Genomic DNA, 19,166 nt, shown 5'->3' with positions numbered 1-19,166 from the left:
CCCTCAGAAACAGGTCCCTTTGGCTCTGTGGTGTAGTGTCTGACCAGAGTCTTCTGACATCCAGCAGAGGTGAACTTCCAAATAACTCACAGAGAAGTTGAGGTCAAAAGCCGGCTTAGCACTCATGAAGGAGCTGACTGAAGGAGAAGGTCAAGCTTCCTCATTCATGTTCAGACACATGCATGTCCACTTTGACTGCGGAGAAAACACAACCAATGTGGTGATGGGAGCCAACCAGCTGCTGGATGGAGGCGAGTGAACAGGGTTCCCACCCCCAACTGCAACAGAGAAAATGCAGACTTCGATTTAATGAAGATTCGGGTCTCAGCTGGTTTCTACTTTTCTGTCCTGAAGTCTCGCAAATCAAGTTCTGACTCTGACTGACAACAACGCTGTGCCTGAACGCATCGGCATATAAAACAGGCCTGAACGCTGCGCCATGTGTGTGTTTTGGTTCGTGTTCGTGTGTTTCAATGCGTGTTTGATGCTTTGTGTAATGCTATTTGTGTGTTTGTGTCCATTTTGTTCCTATTACGCAAAAAGCTCCAAAATCGTCATAATATAATATCTAAAAAAAAAAGTTGCTAAATCAAAAAATCACCCACTACTCAACTGAAATACATGTTCAAAAACATTAAAATCAACACTCAAACTTGGAATTAGCCTTATTGTGTAAATGTTTCCTTTTTTTCTTTTGACTTGCTCAAAAAGGCAGTCAGACTCAATATTTCAGATGGTGGACATGTGATTGGCAGAAGGCAGGTTCAGTTCCCGCCCTTCACATCCGTGTCAGCCTGCTTCTGGTTAGAGCAGCTTTGTGCCCCACCAGCGTTTTAATCTATGGGAATACATGAATAAAAAGTCCTTTGGGACTTAAAGGGCCTATATCATGCTATTCTTAAGCCTCTCAGAGAACAATTTTGAAGTATGAGTTATTTTCACAGCTCATTTTGAAGACCTGGAAGTAAAAAGACTGCATCTCTGAGGCTCCGCCTTTCGCTCCTTGTGGGTACCGCCCATTCATTAGGTCAACCGAGAGCCGGCATCGGCAGTGTGTCTGAATGTTTAGCCCACGGAGGAAGAGGGTGTGTGTCGTTAGGCTGGGGGCGGAGCTGGCAGTGCAGACCCTTCCTGGAAGGGGGGGTTTATCACTTTGTGATGTCACAATGTGAGGGGCCACTGCACAGAGAGCAGGGTGTTTGAGGAATGATCAGAAATGCGTGAAACAGATCAAACTACCGCTTCAGGGTTGTTTATAGTGAAGAATAAACATTATATTACACCCAAAAGATCAAAAAATGGATTCTGCATGATATAAACCCTCCAAAGAGAGCAGAAAAGGACTAAAATGGGAACAAGAAATTGACCTGATATGTTCTAACAACCATAAAAATAAAAGTAAATATCGTTAATGGCTGGTTGTTTACAGCCTTTAAATCATTTTTGTTTCTGAAAAATAATTATAAACTGAGCTATAAAAAATGTCATAAAGATAGGATAAATGAAAAATGTACAATATTTTAAGTGTTGGTTGAGTTGGTTTAGTTTTTACAGTTTTCCATTTTATGAAATGTGAAGATTTAGGATCAGAGTCCCTCAGGAGATTTTCTAAAAGCAGGTTAAGGCTTTCACTTTTAATAACAAAACACATTTAATTAACTTTTTCTACATTTGTATTCATGTTAAATTATTCCCCTTGTATAGTTTGAGTTGCTTTTTTCTTCTCCACTGATTGTTTTCAATTTGTATATATTTTATTCATTAATTTGCTTAGAAAAACAAACATTTATAAGAAACAGTTTTCTCTTATTTTTCTTTACTAGAACCTCATGATTTCATAACTTTCCTTCATGAATGTGAATTGATTTATTTATCTATCTTCTCTATAGCTGTTGCACACGTTATAACTGGGAAATTCTGGGATACGTTTTTTTTCTAACATGTCTGAAGTTCTTCTGGACCAGTTTGAAGAACATCATCAGAATTGTTCTGGTACAGACACGAAAGCGGAGCACAAAGACATCTGATCAGATCTGAGGCAAAGGAAACTGAAATGAAGGTTTTATCGTTTTCCCTCTTTCTATCATTTATTCCCTCGTCTTTCCTTTCAAAAACTCACAGCTCATCCAATTTGAGCTTAAAATTTCATTTACGAGTATTTTTTATTTACATCGTTGTGAATCGGGAGCAGATGAAAGAAATGCTGTTGGAAAAAGCCGCCTGTAGCTGTAACATAGAAGCTACAATGGGCGGCCAGAGTCTCCCTGCTCTGCACTTGCAGATAAATAGATTCATGTCCGTCTTTGGGTGAATTCAGACTGGAAAAAATCCATTTCATTTGGTCCGGATCGAGTCCTGAACCTTGGTTTGTATTCAGACTGTCATCAAGCAAACATTCCTGTTCCAGACTAAAGCCTGTAAGCAAAACCATGTGACTAAAGATCTCTTCAGTCATTGGCCAGGAATTAGGGAGGCGGGGCATAGTAACTAGAGACAGAAATGATGGAAGTCCTTGTCAGGGTTGTTCATTCAAACATTAGATATTTTGCTTGGATGGTACGCAGATTCGTGTTTATGACATATGGATTGTCAGGAAAACAGTGTGAGAAGAAATGTGTGTCGCCTTGATGAGTCTGCATTCATCCGACCACCTTTAAGTGAGTTGTCTCCTCATTGTGGTTTAAATACATTATTTTAAGAGGCGATGTCATGGCAGCGCCACGCGCACGCTGCATAAAAAGACAGAAAAGCGCGTAGGAAGCGTTTTCAGCCGTGTTAAAACATACGTTCCAACGAGTAAACAGTTGGATCCCTTTTCATCTTTGATAATATTTGTTGGCGGCACATCAGTGGCTTCTTTACCACTTTGTTTACATCCCGTGAACACTGGCTACGTTTTGGTCCAGTGGTTGGGCTCCGAGGACGGATTGTGTTCAGACTGAGGAATCTCAGAGCGAACCGAAGCTCAGGCCGATTGGAAACGAACCGAGACCACCTCCAAAGATGTGTCAGAGAGCGATTACTGTGTTTGGCTGGATAGCTCCAATATTGCTTGCCACTTTTGTTGCACCACTAATGTTAGGCTGGCGGTGTGAAGGGCTGTAAGCTAGCAGGAGAGACTGTAAAGAGGTGATTGACAGAAGGTGGGGTCAGGCTTGCTCTGCACCAGCAGCAGGGTTTGGTCACTTTTTTAGCAATGATTTGCTGTAACAGAATTTCCAGACTGTTGCAGTCGGTGCCTCTAAATCAAACCAGACACATTAAACTGACCTCATCTGTTCATGGAAACTCTAAGATGAGCTGAAAACAAAGTTGAAGAGCCACAAAGTGTTTTCTTTATGTGCTAGTTACTGTTTTGTCCTTGCTGCTTATGTCAAAGGACTTGGAGCAAAGTCTGCATTGTGCACGTTTCTGTTCAGGGTCTTTCAGGAGCCACAGTTGACACTTTTTCTTGAAGAGCCCCTTGTTGTTAAAGCCACATTTACCGCCTCTACGTAGCATTTCTGACAGAAAGCTGAAAGCGCCACGCTTCAGCTGAAAGCGCTGAACTGACAAAAACTCTCCACCCGCTTCACGGGAACATAAACTCCCATCATCAAGACTGAACTTCTGCCACAGTTTAAATTCGAATCTCATTAAACTCCTTTACTTTTTAATGCTTTTTACATCCAAAATATTTAAATTTCATGACTTTTCCAAAAACTGTCAAGGACCTAGAAATTGCATTTTCAATTTCCAAAACGTTTCCATGTTTTTCATGAAAGTATGAACCCTGCAACCGTCCCGCCCACAACGCAGAGGTACATTTCTAATGAACTCCTGCCGCTCCGCAGAGACTATGTGCTAAAGAACAACACAGGTTTCGTGATTTTTGCTAAAAAAAATGCCATAAGAACTGGGAACAATTTGAAAATAGATCAGAAGATGATCAGAGAGGGACTTTAAACACAGGAACACAGGAAATCCGATAAATTGGCTTAACATGCAGGAGGAAAATCATGTTTATGGGAAGAAAACTGATTTCTCTAAATCAGATCAGCGTTAGCTGATGAAAGTAAGCAGGTTGTGGACGCGGCTGAGATCAGATGCACGATGATCAGCGCCGTTGCCCCGCCAGTCCTGAATTCCTTTCTTTTCATCCAAGGAATCATTTTTCTGAGGTGAGCTGTGGGTGGAGGCAAAGGAGTGCAAACATGAGGATTCCTAACATCTTCACCTCTCTGACAGACGGACTGTGCTGATGTTTAGCAGCAGCGGTTTAAAAAGGCTCTTCTGGAGGATGAAGCACACAAAGAACCATGGGCATGAAGGACCAGTGGGAACCCTGGTTAGAGAGCCAGCTAAGGTTAGAACAGAATGGGCGGAAACATTAAGAAAAAAAAAAAAAACGTGAAAACGTAGGAAAGAAACTCACAGAAATGCTGAAGGGCCGAGTGATCGCAGAAGAACAAAACTAAAAAAGAAGTTTGAAGTCATGCAAGGCAGGAGGTGGAGTGGAAATACTTGAAAGAAGCAGACGTACCATTAGTCGGATGCTTTGCAATTGACACAGAAAACCGTTTTACTGCCGGCATAGACAACAACTCTGAGGAAAAAATATAAAGAAATCACGAGCGTTACTGCCAGAACACAAACACATCAGTCATTTCCTAAAAATGGACGCAGGTTTAAAAGATCAAACACTTGAGAAGTCTGTGAGCAGGAGGAGGCCGCGGCTGAAGTGATGCTGAAGATGCTGACAGGACGCTTCATGGAGCATCTTCAGATGAGATGGAGTCATGCCGACAGACACAAACAAGGAAAAGAAAGAAAAACAGGGATGGACCTGCGGCTACCCTTCAAACCCTGGAGGCTTCGCTCTGGAACAGCACCATGGCAGACGCACACAAGCGTGACCGTGCACGTGCGCCATGTACACGCACTGCTCTCTGCACCTGACCTACACAGGAGCTCTGTCAGAGCATGCCTGGATCTTTGTGTGGGTCCATTAACCCCACCCCATGAAAACCTCTGCTCTCCAGTAACCAGCTCTTCTACAGGCATTATGGGTGAGGCCGTCCCACCCAGCCAGGTTCCACATCCATGCACCACATCTACGGACGTCCTCTTGGTTTGTGCTGAAATGGAGCGGACCGGAGGAGGATCCAGCTCCTCTGAAGAACGGACCTGAGCGCCCCTGAACTCACATTCAGTTACAGAAACTCCAGACGGCCTCCACCAATGAGGAGATGCGACCTCACTGTCTAGCACAGGTGGGGGAGGAGCCTGCCAGCATGCCAGGTTTCGAATGTGCTGAAAAAAGTTCACAGGTGACAAAGGTAGTTTGGTGTCATTCAGTTTAAGGTGTTTGAAATAATTTGTCCGGCAGAAAAATCAGCGACCCTTCGCTCTCTGGGTAATTTAAAGTGAAGCGGCTCTGTGGAAGCATCAAAAGGGGAGGGGCTCCTTGTGCAGCAGCTGTTTGGATGACTAACTACAAAAAAAAAAAGTTCCACCTTTAAACCTAAAACACTGCATTTTTGAGGTCAAATCTGAAACATTTGTCAGCAGTTAATTGAAGCGCAAATCGCATGGGTTCTGGAATTTTGCAGTGGTCTAAAATCACAGCTTTGAGGGGTGGTGGGTGGGGGCAAACGTAAAAGAAAAGGCCAAATGATTGTAAGCAGAACAGAATCACAGGATCTGGCGGCTGAGGAACAAATGAGGCAGAAAGAAAATCCGATGGAATTGAAGCGACGGCATAAACAAAACTACAGGAAGTAACATGAATGAGTCCACATGACCGCCGTCTGCACAGCTCTTCTGTGATGGCGTCACAAACATGCTGGGGCAATCAGAGCATCACTCAGGGCGGGGCATGACAACAGAAAGGCATCTTTCAATTCTAAGCCTTCAGCAGCAGCTCAAATCCACTATCTGAACCAATTCAGCAGCAACTATTCTGACCCCCCCCCCCCATTGCTGGACAGAACGTCAGTCCTCAGTTCACCACACCTCCACCCCCGTGCTTCACAGCAGGCATGCTGGCCTGCCACTTTCTGTTCGTTCAATAAGGTATGTGTGTTTGTGTGTGTGTGTGGGGGGGGGTCCTGAGGCATTCTGGGACAGAGATGTGTTTAGCATGAGTCTACGTAGCAGACTTCTGTTATTATGCTGATGAAAACTGTAGAATTGAAAGAGACAGATGATTTTTCTACACTTAATTATTCTGAGATGGGGGGGAGGGGGGATGCTTGGCGCCGCACACTGACAGGAGGCGGGGGTGGACACCTACCGTCTTTGTAGGGAAGACTGCCGGAGGAAAACTTTTTTCGGTGCACACGTGCGTAGTCCTGCAGGTTCGGTGCGCTAGATGAGCCCCCCAGGACAGTGGTACTGAAGAGGCCGGCACACTGAGAGCCTGTGGGGGTGGGGGAATGGGGGGTTAGTCACCACTCCATTTCTGCATTAGAAAGACGGGCAGCTTCAGAACCATTACAGATGTTCGCTCTGGTCTTGAAACTACCTTAGTCCATCACATCCTATATTTCTTAATGGACACACAGAGGGATATTAGGCGACTTATTATGTTGTACATGACCTGTCCATCATTTTAAACACCAAACACTCTTTGGGCGTAATGGTGGTCAAAAGTTTACCGACACTTGTGAAGTTCACGTCATGGCTTTCTTCAATTTCCAGTTATTTCTATAACTCTGATTTTTCTCTGATAGACTGATTGGAACAGATGCTTTTATCTCACAAAAGACATTCATGAAGTTGGATTCCTTTAGGACTTTTTTATGGGTCAGTTGAAAATGTGACCAAATCTGCTGAGTGAAAAATATACATACAGCAATGAATGGTAAATGGTGTATACATATATAGCCCTTTTCTACCTTTCTCGAAGACCCAAAGCGCTTTACAGTCACAGTCCCATTCACACACTGGTGGCGGCTCCGCTGCCGAACACTGGCGCCAACCTTCCACCAGAGGCAAGGTGGTGTTCGGTGTCTTGCCCAAGGACACTTTGACACATGGGCGTGCAAGGCGGGAATCGAACCTGCAATTTTACTATCACGGGTCGACCGCCCTACCGCTGCACCACAGCCGCCTGTTATACTAATGTTCAATTCACGTCCTTTGGCCATTTTCACTTCAATTATGCCCTTTTGGTAGTCATCCAAAAGCTTCTGGTTGATACTTTGACCACTCTTCTTGGTGCAGTGCAGTTCCATTTGTTTGCTCTCTATCCTCAGCATTTTTCCCAAGTTCTCGATGGGGATCAAGTCAGGACTTTGGAAAAGGCCATTCAAAAACCTTCATTCTAGCCTTATTTAGCCATTTCATTACCACTTTTGATATGCGTTTGGGGTCATTGTCCTGTTGGAACACCCAACTGCCTCCCAGACCCAACCTTTGGGCTGATGACTTTAGAACATCTTGATGTATTTGAAGGTAATCCTCCTCCTTCATTATGCCATTTTCTCTGTAAAGCATCAGCAAAACAGGCCTACAGCATAATCCTACCACCACAGTGCTTGACGATAGCCATGGTGTTCTTGGGGTTAAAGGCCTCACCTTTTCTCCTCCAAACATATTGCTGGGCATTGAAGTCAAAGAGCTTGATTTTTGTTTTGTATGACCACAGAACTTTCCTCCAGGTGTTCTCTGTGTCCATGCGATCAGCAGCAACCTTCAGTCGAGCCTTTCGGTGCCGCTTTTGGAGCAAGGGCTTCCTGCTTGCACGGCAGCCTCTCAGACTTGACTGTGGTCACGGAAACCTATGATCCATCAGCTTCTAAATCTCGGCAGATCTGCTTTTTGGTGGCTCTTGGTTGACTCTTCACCGTTCTGACTGATTTTTATTTCAGCAGCAGGTAACAGTCTGCATTTTCTTCCCCATTGTGGCTGTGACAAAACATTGTACGTACAAACAATCGTTTGCACTGTTGCTCTTGGGACCTGCAGCTGCTTTTTAATGGCTCCTAGTGACTTTCCTGACTTGTTCAAGTGAATGATTCACTTTTTAGGATCTATCCTGAGCTCATTTAACTTTCCCATTGTAGTGTTTGTGGGCATTTGAATTCCAATGAGCCCTATTGAAACAGCAGCTGTAGTCACTCATAATTACTCACGATAAGTTCAGAGGCCGTGCTATAAAGCTCATTTCATTGACACAACTTTCTGAGTCACCAAAATTGCCAATTCATGTTGTTCTATGTATATTTTTGACCCAACAGATTTGGTCAAATTTTCAATGGACCCATAATAAAGTAAAAAAAAAAAGAACCAAACTTCATGAAGGTTTTTTGTGACATAAAAGTATTTGTTCCAATCACTCTAACAGAGAAAAATCTGAGTTGTAGAAACAAATTCAAGGTAGACATGACCATGTGTACTTTACAAGTGTATGTAAACCTTTGACTACTACTGTATCCGATATAATAGAAAGTGGTTCCGAGAAGCCAAAACCATATATACGTATTGAACTTTTACTCAAAACGGAATCAACACACTTTAGCCACAAGGATAGCAACACTTTCCAAACTCACGTGTCTCACAAAAGGTACCTTCTGTACGCCTGCATTGTTATGAAGCAGGAATGTAAACTGTTTGTTACCATGACAACCAGCGGAGTGTTGCCGTTTAGGTGTAAAAGGGCATTCCTAGTGGGTTTAGACAAACACTGTCATAGTTTTTATCACCACAATTATAACTGTTTCTGCAAAAGTAAAAAAAACAACAACCGTTCTATGAAAAGAGGGTTAACAGCTGAGGGGGAGAGCACAACTAGCCCTCTGCTAGTCCTGGTGGCAAAACATGAATCCCTTTCTGATTGATGAAAGTGCTTGCTTGTCACGCACACACGGCTGCCGCCCCAACGGCGAGCTCCCACGCTTACCTAATCCACTCTGTTTCATCTCAGGGGACTGCCGTGAGCAGAGCGAAAAGAGGCGATAGCTGCCCACTTTAGAGGACGATGTCTCTGACAGGACCTGATGGACACACAGGGACCCGGAGATGGCATCATCGCCCCAAATAAATAAATGCTGCAGCAGGACGATGGAAGATGGTGATTTGTGGTTGAGTGAGTCGCACCTCCATGGAACCCGTCTTATGGTTGCGAATAAGCGGAGACTTCCTGGGAATAGTGACCGGTTCGGACAGTGGCACGGCTCGGTCTGTCTCGTCTCGGGAAAGGTCCTCCAAGCTGCCGGGGTCCGGCTGCTTCTGTCCGTTCTGAAGAAGCAGAGCTTCAAGTCAAGCCTTCTCACAGAAGACGGAAACAGGAAGGAGGGAGGAGCTGCTGCGGCCTCACCTGTCGGGCCACATCTGCAGAAGCGGGTCTAAAACCAAACCCGGTCGGTGCGTGCTCCTCCTCCTCCACCCCCTTCACTCCAGGGCTGAAGTGGAGCTCCACGTGAAAGCGCTCCTCCGAGGAGATATCCTTCACATCGGGGGAGATGCATGATTTTACCATAAGCCTAAAAAATAACCTTCTTCGCCTGGTTCTCCGCTAAAAAAGCGCTTTCTTAAAAACACATTTTTGAAGCATCTTATAGTTTAGCGTCATGTATCTCATCTAAATACTTCATCAAGTCATTGATTGATTTTCAAAAGCTTTATAAAAAGCCATAGAAATACAGAAAATCAAGTTAAAAGGCCCTACCTCAAGAGTTTTTTCTGCATTTCAGAACATTTCATGTATTTCTAAAGACTGTTTTTGCAGTGAACAATGGCAGTAACAAAGAAGAGAATGAATACAAGAAAATGTACAATTCTTGCGAAGATGCTGAACAATATTTAAGAACCAAAACATTTTAACATAATAAAATAGCAAGCAAACTGTTACCTCCTCAAAGCTAGCAAGCATGAGTACAGTTTGGAAAAAAAGGTTCTAGATGAATAATTACAGCAGAAATGCAGATATTAGGGTTTGCACACTTTTCAGCAAAGATTTTCCATAAGATTTCCAAAACTAAATAAAATAAAGACATTTCAGTCAGACTATTGTAGTCGGTGCCGCTAAATCAAACTAAGACTCGTGTCGATACATCAGAGTTTGTCTGTCTTGCTGCTAAAGTTGGTTATGGAAGAAAAGGCAGTAACGTATGGAAGCACACTGCATTCAATAAAAAACAAACACGGGGGATCTTCCTTACAGTTTTTTGGGGGCATTGTTGTCCTAATGCCTAATGTGAACTACAAAAGCAAAGAACTACAAACATTTTAACCTCATCTGCTGATAAAAACGATGAGTAGAAAAGCCACAGAGTGTCCGTGTCACAGGCATGATCTGTTTAGTTCATGTGTGTGTCACATATCACCAGTCTGTTGTGTTCTTCCTGCTGACTTTACAGAGAAAAGCATCTGGAAGTATTCAGTCTTGACCAGGACCACCAGTATAGACCACCCTGAAACATACCTCCATTTCTGGAACCGAAAGCTGAGGTTATCCACTTCCTTAGCCTCAAACGTACCGTGGTAACTAGCATAACTTGCTTTCTGGAATACCCCCCAGGTCTCTAAACTTCATTTTCTTTGTCTTCCATATATTGTAAATGAGATGAAGGCAACGCTTTCATGTTGCCATGAGGCTAAACAGTTGATGCTAGCTCCTCCCTTACGCAACGGGAGTGTCTAGTAATTTTGGACAAGCACTGAGCATCAAATTTGACACATGTCAAAAGAGGCGGTGGACACGGATTTCATGCATGAACGGCGTTCAGTGTGAATAAAGCATTACAGCTTCATTGGTGTATTTGTTTAAAAGCGTTGCACTTTTCTCCCAAAAGTGCGACTTATACTCCAAAGCGACTTATTTGTGTTTTTTTATTTCTTTTTTATTATGTTTTTTTTCTGCTCCTGCAACTAATACTCCAGAAATTACGGTATTTCAAAATGAACCACAAAGCTCAACTGATGTGTTTGGGATGTCAGGTTCTGGAAAACATAATGAACAGCAGCAGCTCACGTTTACGAGTGCTAAAAAGTAAATGGAAGAGGCAGAGACCCCCCAACATTGGGTTAGGGGTCTATACTGCCCCTCCAGGCAGAAGCCGGCCGTTCCGGAGCAGGAGACTCACCTTGTTGTTGTCCTCATAGAGCATGATGACGATCTGTGTCATGTAGTTGAGTTCAGAGACGGCTCCCAGGTAGTCCATGGCTCTCTTCCACTGCTGGTCCTTCTCCTCCTGCGGCACAGAAAGGACGGCTCAGCTCAGACCCAACGGGCAAAGCTCGGCAGGATCCTCGTTTGCTTACGTCCAGCAGGCCTCCGTATCTGAAGATGCTGAGCAGCGAGTGGACATGGCTCTCACTGGTGAAGTACAAACGAGTCCGGACGTGGCGACCAGGGGACATCACGCCACGAGAGTACCTGGTGGCACCACACCGTGCACACAACAGCGTCAGTGACCATGTGGAGGTCAGATCACAGATGCAGCTTCAAAATCAGGGTCTGACGGGTGTTTTGGTAAACTGTGATACAGACTCTACAGGAAGATCAGGCAGAGGATTTTCAAAATAAAACCTGAGCTGCTGTGGTAGGCATCAGCAAGAACTTCATTCTGTTATTAGATTCAGTTCAGTTCTTATTTATTAGCTTTTATAAATTAAAATGCACAGATTGCAGGTCTCATTTAGCTTTGTGTTAGCCTTTGTCTATGCGTCAGGTCCTTGGTTTTCCCATCCCAGCCCTCCCCTTACCCAAGGATGGAGGATAAGGAAGAATGACGGCTCTAGTTTAAACATTTATACACTCAATTCCCTGTAGGCAAATAAAGGATGTTTTTTGCACATTTTCACACCAGCTGCCCCTGCACTCCATCAATAAAGCTTAAAAGACTTTTCCTTCCAACCCGTTTACCAGAATGAGAGGTGCTGACAGAAATCCCAGCAGGATTTCAGGACATCTTCAGAAATGTAAACTGCAAACTCAAGCAATTCAGAGGAGGGTCCCAGCCAGAACCTGCTCTGCGCTCAGAGTTGAACCATGCTTATGGTTCCCACCATTACAATCTAAAGCCCTTTGAAAGGGCGGGGGGACTCACAGGGGATGCAGTTTGTTGACCGCCTCGTCTCCGTGGGTCCTCTGCAGGTCAAGCTGGATTTTTCTGACCAGTGGGAGACAGTAGGCGTATGCGATGTCCAACTTCTCCACTCTATTTATGCCATATTCCTGCAGGGGGGGGACAGATGAGAGGGGTGGGTGGAGTCCAGGAGTCTGCAGGCCTCAACACACAGGCTGCCAGCACTCCCGGCAGAGCTGAAGAGTGTGAACCACAGCAGCAATGAGGCAGTGTGATGTGTGTAAGGTGCTGCTGATGCCAAGAACTGCTAAGAACACTGAACAGAAAACGATGCAGGGAAGCTGAAGACGCACAGCAGAGCTGGAAGCTGCCTTTGTAGATCTAGAGAAAGTCTATGACAGGATCCAGAGAGAGGAGCCTTGGTTTGGAGGAGGAATCTGGAGCAGCAGAGAAGAACGTTGGAGATGTTCAGGACATGGACGAGAGCTGGAAGACAGTGGTGAGATGTGTCCAGGTGGAGGTGGGACTGCATCAAAGGTCAGCCAAGGAACTTGTGAAACTTCTTATCCAGCTCAAAAGTGTTGTCTCTTCGCATTTTCTTCTGACATTCAGCTTTTGTAAAGCTTTGAGGGACATTATTTTGAAAATGGAACTTTTCTCCTCCTCTCCTATATTCTGGATCATTATTCATCATTCAGGTCTCCATGCCTCTGTTTGGTGCAGTGCGATTCATGTACTCTCCCTCTGTCCCACCTCCCTCAGGGGGAACGGGAGGGCTTCCACATTCCAGTTGGCTCGTCTGTGCCCCCGTACCTGACCGTGTACCTCGTCTCTGCTCCTTCACTTGGCTGTGAACCCTCCCTCCGGCTCGTCTCGCGCCCCCAGCCGCCCCCCCATTTATCTGGATGAAGATCATCTGCTGGACTATTTTAACATGTATTTGTAGAGTTAGATAAGCTAATGCTCTCTATGAGTTCTGGAACATGGCCTGTCCGTCCTGGGGGAGGATCCCTCCCTCATGTGGACAACCCTGAGGTTTCTCCTTTTTCTCAGGAGTCTTTCCTTGCCGAGAAGGAGGGTCTAAGGGCAGGGATGCCAGTTTAGTTTAGTCTGTTTAGTTTAGTTTAGCAATCAGCTATTATATTTTATGACAGAGGTTTTGTTTTGTGAAGCCCGTTGAGACGACTGTGTTGTAATACTGGACTATATAATTAAAACTGAATTTAATTGAAAATATTTTAGTGACATTAAAAGCTTTGCAGTTTATAGCAGTTTTTTAAGAAAATCAAACTTTTAATAAAGAAGGAAGTGATCATTGCAGTCCAAACCTCTGTACCATCAGAATCATGTTGTTGTGTATATAAGGTGCCTCCCCCTCACCTGTGGGATGACGATGTCGGCCAAAGCCCGGGACAGCCTGAACAGCTCCAGCGTGTCCTGCAGCCCCAGCGTGGCGTTGTGGATCACGTCGTACTTCACGCAGTCGTAAATGTCGGGGATCTTGCTGATGTCGTAGCGGCCGTTCTTCATGCGGAAGTCCCTCTCCAGTTTGGACCAGCGCTGCAGCATCAGCTCCAGGGTCTCACTGTGGTAAAGCTGCAGGTCTGCAGGGAGGGGGAAGTGTGTGTGTGTGTGAGGGGGGGGCATGTTGCACTAAGTGAGTTCTCCAACCCCTGAACCCAATAGCCACAAATTACAACAACGCAACAGCTAAAAGAATGAAAAAATGGAGTAATTACATCTTTGTGAAGAAAATAAATAGTAATTAAACATAAAGAACACTGGTTCACAAAAAGAAGAATCATGAGCAGCTCTGGAGGCAGACCCAGATCCTGAAACCATTGACTGTATATGAGAACTGGACTGAGTGACTCCTCCCCCTGGCGTTCCAAACAGGAAGTGGCCTCAAGAAGCCAAAATCCCATAGACTTCTATAGAGAAACAAACAGCTGTTACTCAGTCATTCTAAGAACCATTGTTGAGCTGATTCCGATTTTAAAATCTTCGTGATAATCCTCTTTTTTATGATTTATTTTTTCCTGTAGTGCAAATTGCTCAAGTAATAAACTGACCAATCAGATGCTTCAATAAGAGCAGGTGGTCTCACATGTTTGAAACGTTTGACAGAGTTCCTGGTTCCAGGTAGACGTGCGGCCCTCCTACAAGCCCCTCCCGGATTGCTGTGGGTGGTTGCCATAGAAACCAGGACTCAAATCAACTCGGAACAGTTACTGCATACTAGAGCTGTGACGGTGTGGGATTTTTGATCAGCGCGCTGATGAACCCGCTGGGGGCGCGGTGTCACGGTTAACTGCACCCCCAAGCCCCCCCAACCCCTGCCACCAAACACAAAATCCCCCGGCGGCCGCGTCGCAAATGAATACAATTACAACGCAGTACTGTTTATTAACAAATAACAGTAACAACTAACTACTACCTATCTAACTAATGAACTAATTATATAGGTGTTGTAGAATGACTGTGTGTGTGTGTGTGTGTGTGTGTGTTAGTGTCAGTGCGCTGCGTGTGTAGGACTAGGAGGAAGGAGTCCACACAAGTGTGTTGGGGGTGCGTGTTGATTCCTCTGCAGTGGAACGCTCTCTAGCTGCATACTAGGCTTCACCTGTGCTCTCTGGTGCAGACATCTTCTCAGAATATTATCTATTGTCCGGTAATTGTCCAGTTTTAAATTGTTTTTTGTTCCTGAACAGTTGTTTGTTTTTGTTTTTGGTGTGAACTTCATTAGTTATTTCTGTATTTTGAAAAAATTTGTAATGTTTTTTTACAGTTTACATGTTTTGCAGACCGCATGTTTTTTACACTTTTGCAGCTGTATTTATTTAATATTTATTTCTTTATTTAATAAGAATCTCATTTTCATAATAATTTTAGTAATATTTTTAACTATCTAATATAAATGTCATTTGTGATGTCCTTTATTGATGTTATATTATATAGATTATTTCTGAATGTCGTGTTGCTGCCACAGAAATGAAATTTCCCCATTGTGGGATTAATAAAGTCATCAATCTATCCATCTATCCATCCATCCATCCATCCGATAAACAGACTGCAGACACTTTGTCACCTTTCCGGCAGCCATGAAGTCTGACACCCATGAAGAACGCGGGGCAGGAGGCTCCGCCTTTGTTTAAACAGAGACGTAACTTTGCGCTGGAGAAAATAGCTCCCAAACAAAACATGTGGTGATATTCATCGCACTCTAACAGTGCGCGTTTATGTTTGGTGTTACGAAGTGAAGGAGAACAGTAATAACCCCCCCCAACGCACTCAAGAACGCACGCAGCTTGTAATGGAAATCAATACAATGGAAATAAATAATTAGAATGTAGTAAATCTGTCGTATTTCCTCGTGAGACCGAAACTTCTGTTGTAGAATGAGGATGTGTGTGTGCTGCTGAAACCACATGCGTGTGTGTGTGTGTGTGAGTAGAGGGAGTGAGAGGCGCGGTGCAGAGAGTGAGGGAGAACAGTAATAAAGGGTTTCCCCCAGAAACCCTTGAAGTCTGAACACAGGACTAGCAGAAAAAGTAAATTATCAGCAAAGATGAATGTGTTTCATGTGTTTATTATAGTTCCAATCACGCACCAATCAACTACAAACAAACGTGCGGTGCTGAGGTCATCACTGCAGTGCTGAGGTCATCACCGCGGTCATGACCTCAGCACTGTGGTGATGCGGTTATCATCACACCCCTATTGCATACTGACCATGTCTGGCTTCAACATGGCAGCGTCCGCCTTGCAAGAAAAAAGCAGACTGAATTGACTTCATTTGGTTAGAGCTGCATGTAAAGTGTTTTCTATAAATGAGGTCACATTCCACTCGGTCCAGTTCCCACGTACAGTCAATACCTGAAACAAACTTGATGGGTAGTTCTACTTCAACTCTGGGACAGTTCAAAGGCTGGAGAACCTCTGGGTCCACCAGGGTTTAGACGATTAATCCAAACAGGATAAAAACAGATAAAACAGAGAAGAACCTTAAACTGAGTCTGGGTCAGACTTTCCCAAAACTCAGAACAAACGGGAATGAAAGTGTTTCTGTATGAAATCGATCAAACCTCCAGCTCCTTTTGTCCCTCGGCAGCTTCTCTCACCGGCAGATTTGGGATCCTCCATCCTCCAGCGGATCTGCGAAGTGAGGCTCTGGATCAGCGCGTACACCTGGTCGCACGTGTCCACCGGGTTCTTCACGATCTTCATGGAATTCACCAACGAGGCGCTGCAGGTCGGGGCCAGCTGCCACAAACACAGCCAGGTGATGCAGGTGAGTCAGAATAAAGCTGTTAAAACCTTCACAGCATCACAGTAAATTCAATTCAATTCAATTTTGAAGTGCATCTGTAAAAACCCATGGACTATACAAAATACATATAAAGTAAATGTCAATCAATTCTTCTGGAAACACTTTCATTAACCTGTCAGGGATAGGAGATTCAACCAGGGACGGATTAAACTTCAGGTGATCTGAAAGCGTTTTTCATTCATTTCTTTAAGCAAAATACATAAAATGCAAATTCATGTTAAAATGAACAAAATAGGAGAAAATCCTGGTCAGCTGAGACACACATTTACAGACAAATGTCTTCCAACAAGGAGCAGCAGAGAATTACTGCGCTCAAAAGCAGCCTTTTCCCGCCTCCCTGATAATCACCCGCTCAAAGTCATCCTCCGTGAACTCCCGGTCGCTCTGCAGGATCTCGTGCAGCCGGGCCTTGACCCGGTGCTGGCAGCTGCTCAGAGAGTCGCTGTCGTTGTCCAGCAGCCCGTTCATGTTGGCGCTCTTCACCATCTGCACCAGGATGGGAGTCAGCTCCCCCTCCAGAGCCAGCAGGCCCTGCCCACACAGACACCACAAAGCAGACATCAGAATGGAACCCCGCCCACTTTCAAGCCGTGGCAAAGTCTTGAAGGTGGAGCTTCAACCCAGAAGGTCAACAGGTCTGGAGGTCCTTCCATGCAAAAAAAGACAAAAGTGTCGCTGATGACAGCATGGTTTCTGACACTGAGGGATGAACTGAAAAGCTGTTTCTGCCTGAGTTACTGTCGCACTCCGATCCTCTCCTGAATCCTCTACAGACCTGCGTCATTTTCTAGAACGTAGTTTCTGCAGAGCGGCAGGAGGTCATCAGAAATTCACCTCTGAATTGTAGCTGTCCGGTCGTACAGTTTAGATCCAGATTCCAGCCCAGACGAGGAAAACAAAAACAGTCGTGGATCTATTTGTCTGCAAGTGGAGGCATCAGAAAGGAGCGGAGAAGGGAGACTGTAGCCCCGCCCATTTCAGTTGCTGCGTCTCAACTGAGAGCTTTTTCAAACGGCAGGTTTTTATCTGCTCCCGATTCATCGTGATTTGAAGAGCAACAGTCAGAGATGCAGTTTTAATCTTACATTTTTTTTTAGATATTTCCTCCATCAGAGAAATACTACAAGAACACGGCGAAAGAACAAAAACATGATTTTCATTGGAATGTTTCCTGCCTATTGTTCGTGCCAGCAGATGAGAGAAAAAGCAATGTGCAGCAGCATGAACCCATCTTTCAGGCTATGAGCAGACAAAAAATACATTCTTGTGCTTCTTATGCAATCTGTTCCTTGTACACAAGCACAACACAAAACACAAAAGCGACAACAATAGTTAACATCATATCTTTTCTAGTGCACCCTACCATCCCCTCCCTGACCCATTTTGGTCTCTTGCTCATCTGTATTGGTTGTATTTGTCTAATATTCAGATTTTTGTAACGTTTTTTTTAATCTTCTGACTAGTGAATTCCACAGCTTTACTCCATTGACTGATATGTGTTTGTCTTAAGCGAGCAGATGGAACTTTAAATGAGTATTTTCTTTTCTTACTGCCTTCTATTGAAACGAAGGAAAATAACGGTTTGGAGAAAATCTGGCAGAATTTTTAATTTTGGCTTTCAACATAAACATAAATATTAAATATTCATCAATTTTGTAATTACTTAAAATCCAACACTTTGTTTTGTCCCACTTCAAAAATACCTTATTTTCATGAACCCAACTTTTCAACTTAATTATTTTTTACTGCTGTCGTCTCTCTTGGTTTATCTCATTTTGTTCCAGAGGGAGAGACAATTGTGTCATCTGCAAACAACAGAAACTGAATTCTTTCAGAAACTTTACACATATAGCTGATACGTAAAATAAAAGGTACATTTTTAAATAGAAAACAGGGCAGTGTAAGGATTCTGTGGTTGTGTTGTTCTTGGTTTTCTTTTTGTCAGTCACAGCAGTTTCAGGTTCATGATCCACTGCTGTCTTCAGTTCAGTTAATTGCCCTCCGCCTGTTTAAGTGTCTGGTTTTCTGTGCATCCTCGTCAGGTCATCCGCTCTGTTCTGCTTTGCCACCTTTTTGTTGCTCCCATTAAATGTTTCACTTTCTGTCAGCATGATGGTCTCCTGCATTTTGGGTTCTCCACCACCAGTTCCTGTCAGGCGGGATGGGGGGTGGGGGTGCTGCTTTGAGATGGTGCTGGTGGTGTGCCAATGTACTGTCTGGTCTTTACTAAAAAATGAGTCTGTCTGCAGCTACATATCTGGGGGGTCTGGAATCAAACATCACTTCAGACTCAAAGTTTGATGTTCAAAATAAATTCATCTGCTCAGTGACCCCCGCTCCCAAGAGAAACCCCCGTACCTTTGCGAAGGCGGCCGCCGTCATCTGTACGCGGCCTTCGTCAGACGCGTAGATCTTCAGGTCGTGTCTGTAGGTGCTGTGCAACCGCAGCAGACCACAGCCCGGAAAACCAGCATAGTCTCCTACAAAAACAGCCGACCAGGAGCAACACATCACTTCCTGTTTAGGGACCAAACAGCAGCTAACCACTGGGGGGTGGCAGGTGAGTTAGCGTTGCTCACTTTAATGACAAGCGGTTTAAGTTTATATAGTCTCTCAGTCTGCTTTAAAACGGTTTTCCCTTTAAGGTCACATGTCTGTCCACCAAAACCCTCCTGAGAAGAGTAGACTTTGATTGACATGCGACCTGTGGGCGTGTTCTAACAGCTTGTTATTCCTGACAGTTTTTATAAAGGTCCTTCAGCTGCCTTCATATGGGTTTAACGTGTAGCAGCAGGTCATGTGACCTCAGGCTGCCTCCCACA

General features: G+C 44.4%; 1 protein-coding gene across 13 annotated transcripts in view; it reads right to left on the bottom strand.

Moving 5' to 3' along the window:
- Nucleotides 1–19,166, bottom strand: part of ppip5k1 (diphosphoinositol pentakisphosphate kinase 1) — a 42,380-nt gene that overhangs the window by 8,897 nt on the left and 14,317 nt on the right. For 5 of the 13 annotated variants that reach the window (XM_020711422.2, XM_023951831.1, XM_020711426.2 and 2 more), the window contains exons 16-28: nt 18,703–18,824; nt 16,693–16,875; nt 16,136–16,277; nt 15,891–15,953; nt 13,395–13,618; nt 12,036–12,163; nt 11,248–11,362; nt 11,070–11,177; nt 9,302–9,430; nt 9,082–9,222; nt 8,885–8,978; nt 6,275–6,400; nt 4,523–4,585 (exon numbers count right to left, since the gene is read on the bottom strand). In XM_020711422.2, the coding sequence (XP_020567081.1) occupies nt 4,523–4,585; nt 6,275–6,400; nt 8,885–8,978; nt 9,082–9,222; nt 9,302–9,430; nt 11,070–11,177; nt 11,248–11,362; nt 12,036–12,163; nt 13,395–13,618; nt 15,891–15,953; nt 16,136–16,277; nt 16,693–16,875; nt 18,703–18,824 (1,638 nt within the window). Of the gene's footprint in view, nt 1–4,414; nt 4,454–4,522; nt 4,586–6,274; nt 6,401–8,884; nt 8,979–9,081; nt 9,223–9,301; nt 9,431–11,069; nt 11,178–11,247; nt 11,363–12,035; nt 12,164–13,394; nt 13,619–15,890; nt 15,954–16,135; nt 16,278–16,692; nt 16,876–18,702; nt 18,825–19,166 lie in introns of all 13 variants that reach the window. The other 8 variants (XM_020711436.2, XM_023951836.1, XM_020711442.2 and 5 more) reach the window with 4 other exon arrangements.

This window comes from Oryzias latipes, chromosome 3 (assembly GCF_002234675.1).
Source record: "Oryzias latipes chromosome 3, ASM223467v1".
Classification (NCBI taxonomy): Eukaryota; Metazoa; Chordata; class Actinopteri; order Beloniformes; family Adrianichthyidae; genus Oryzias; species Oryzias latipes.
This window is presented reverse-complemented; position numbering and strand designations above follow the sequence as displayed.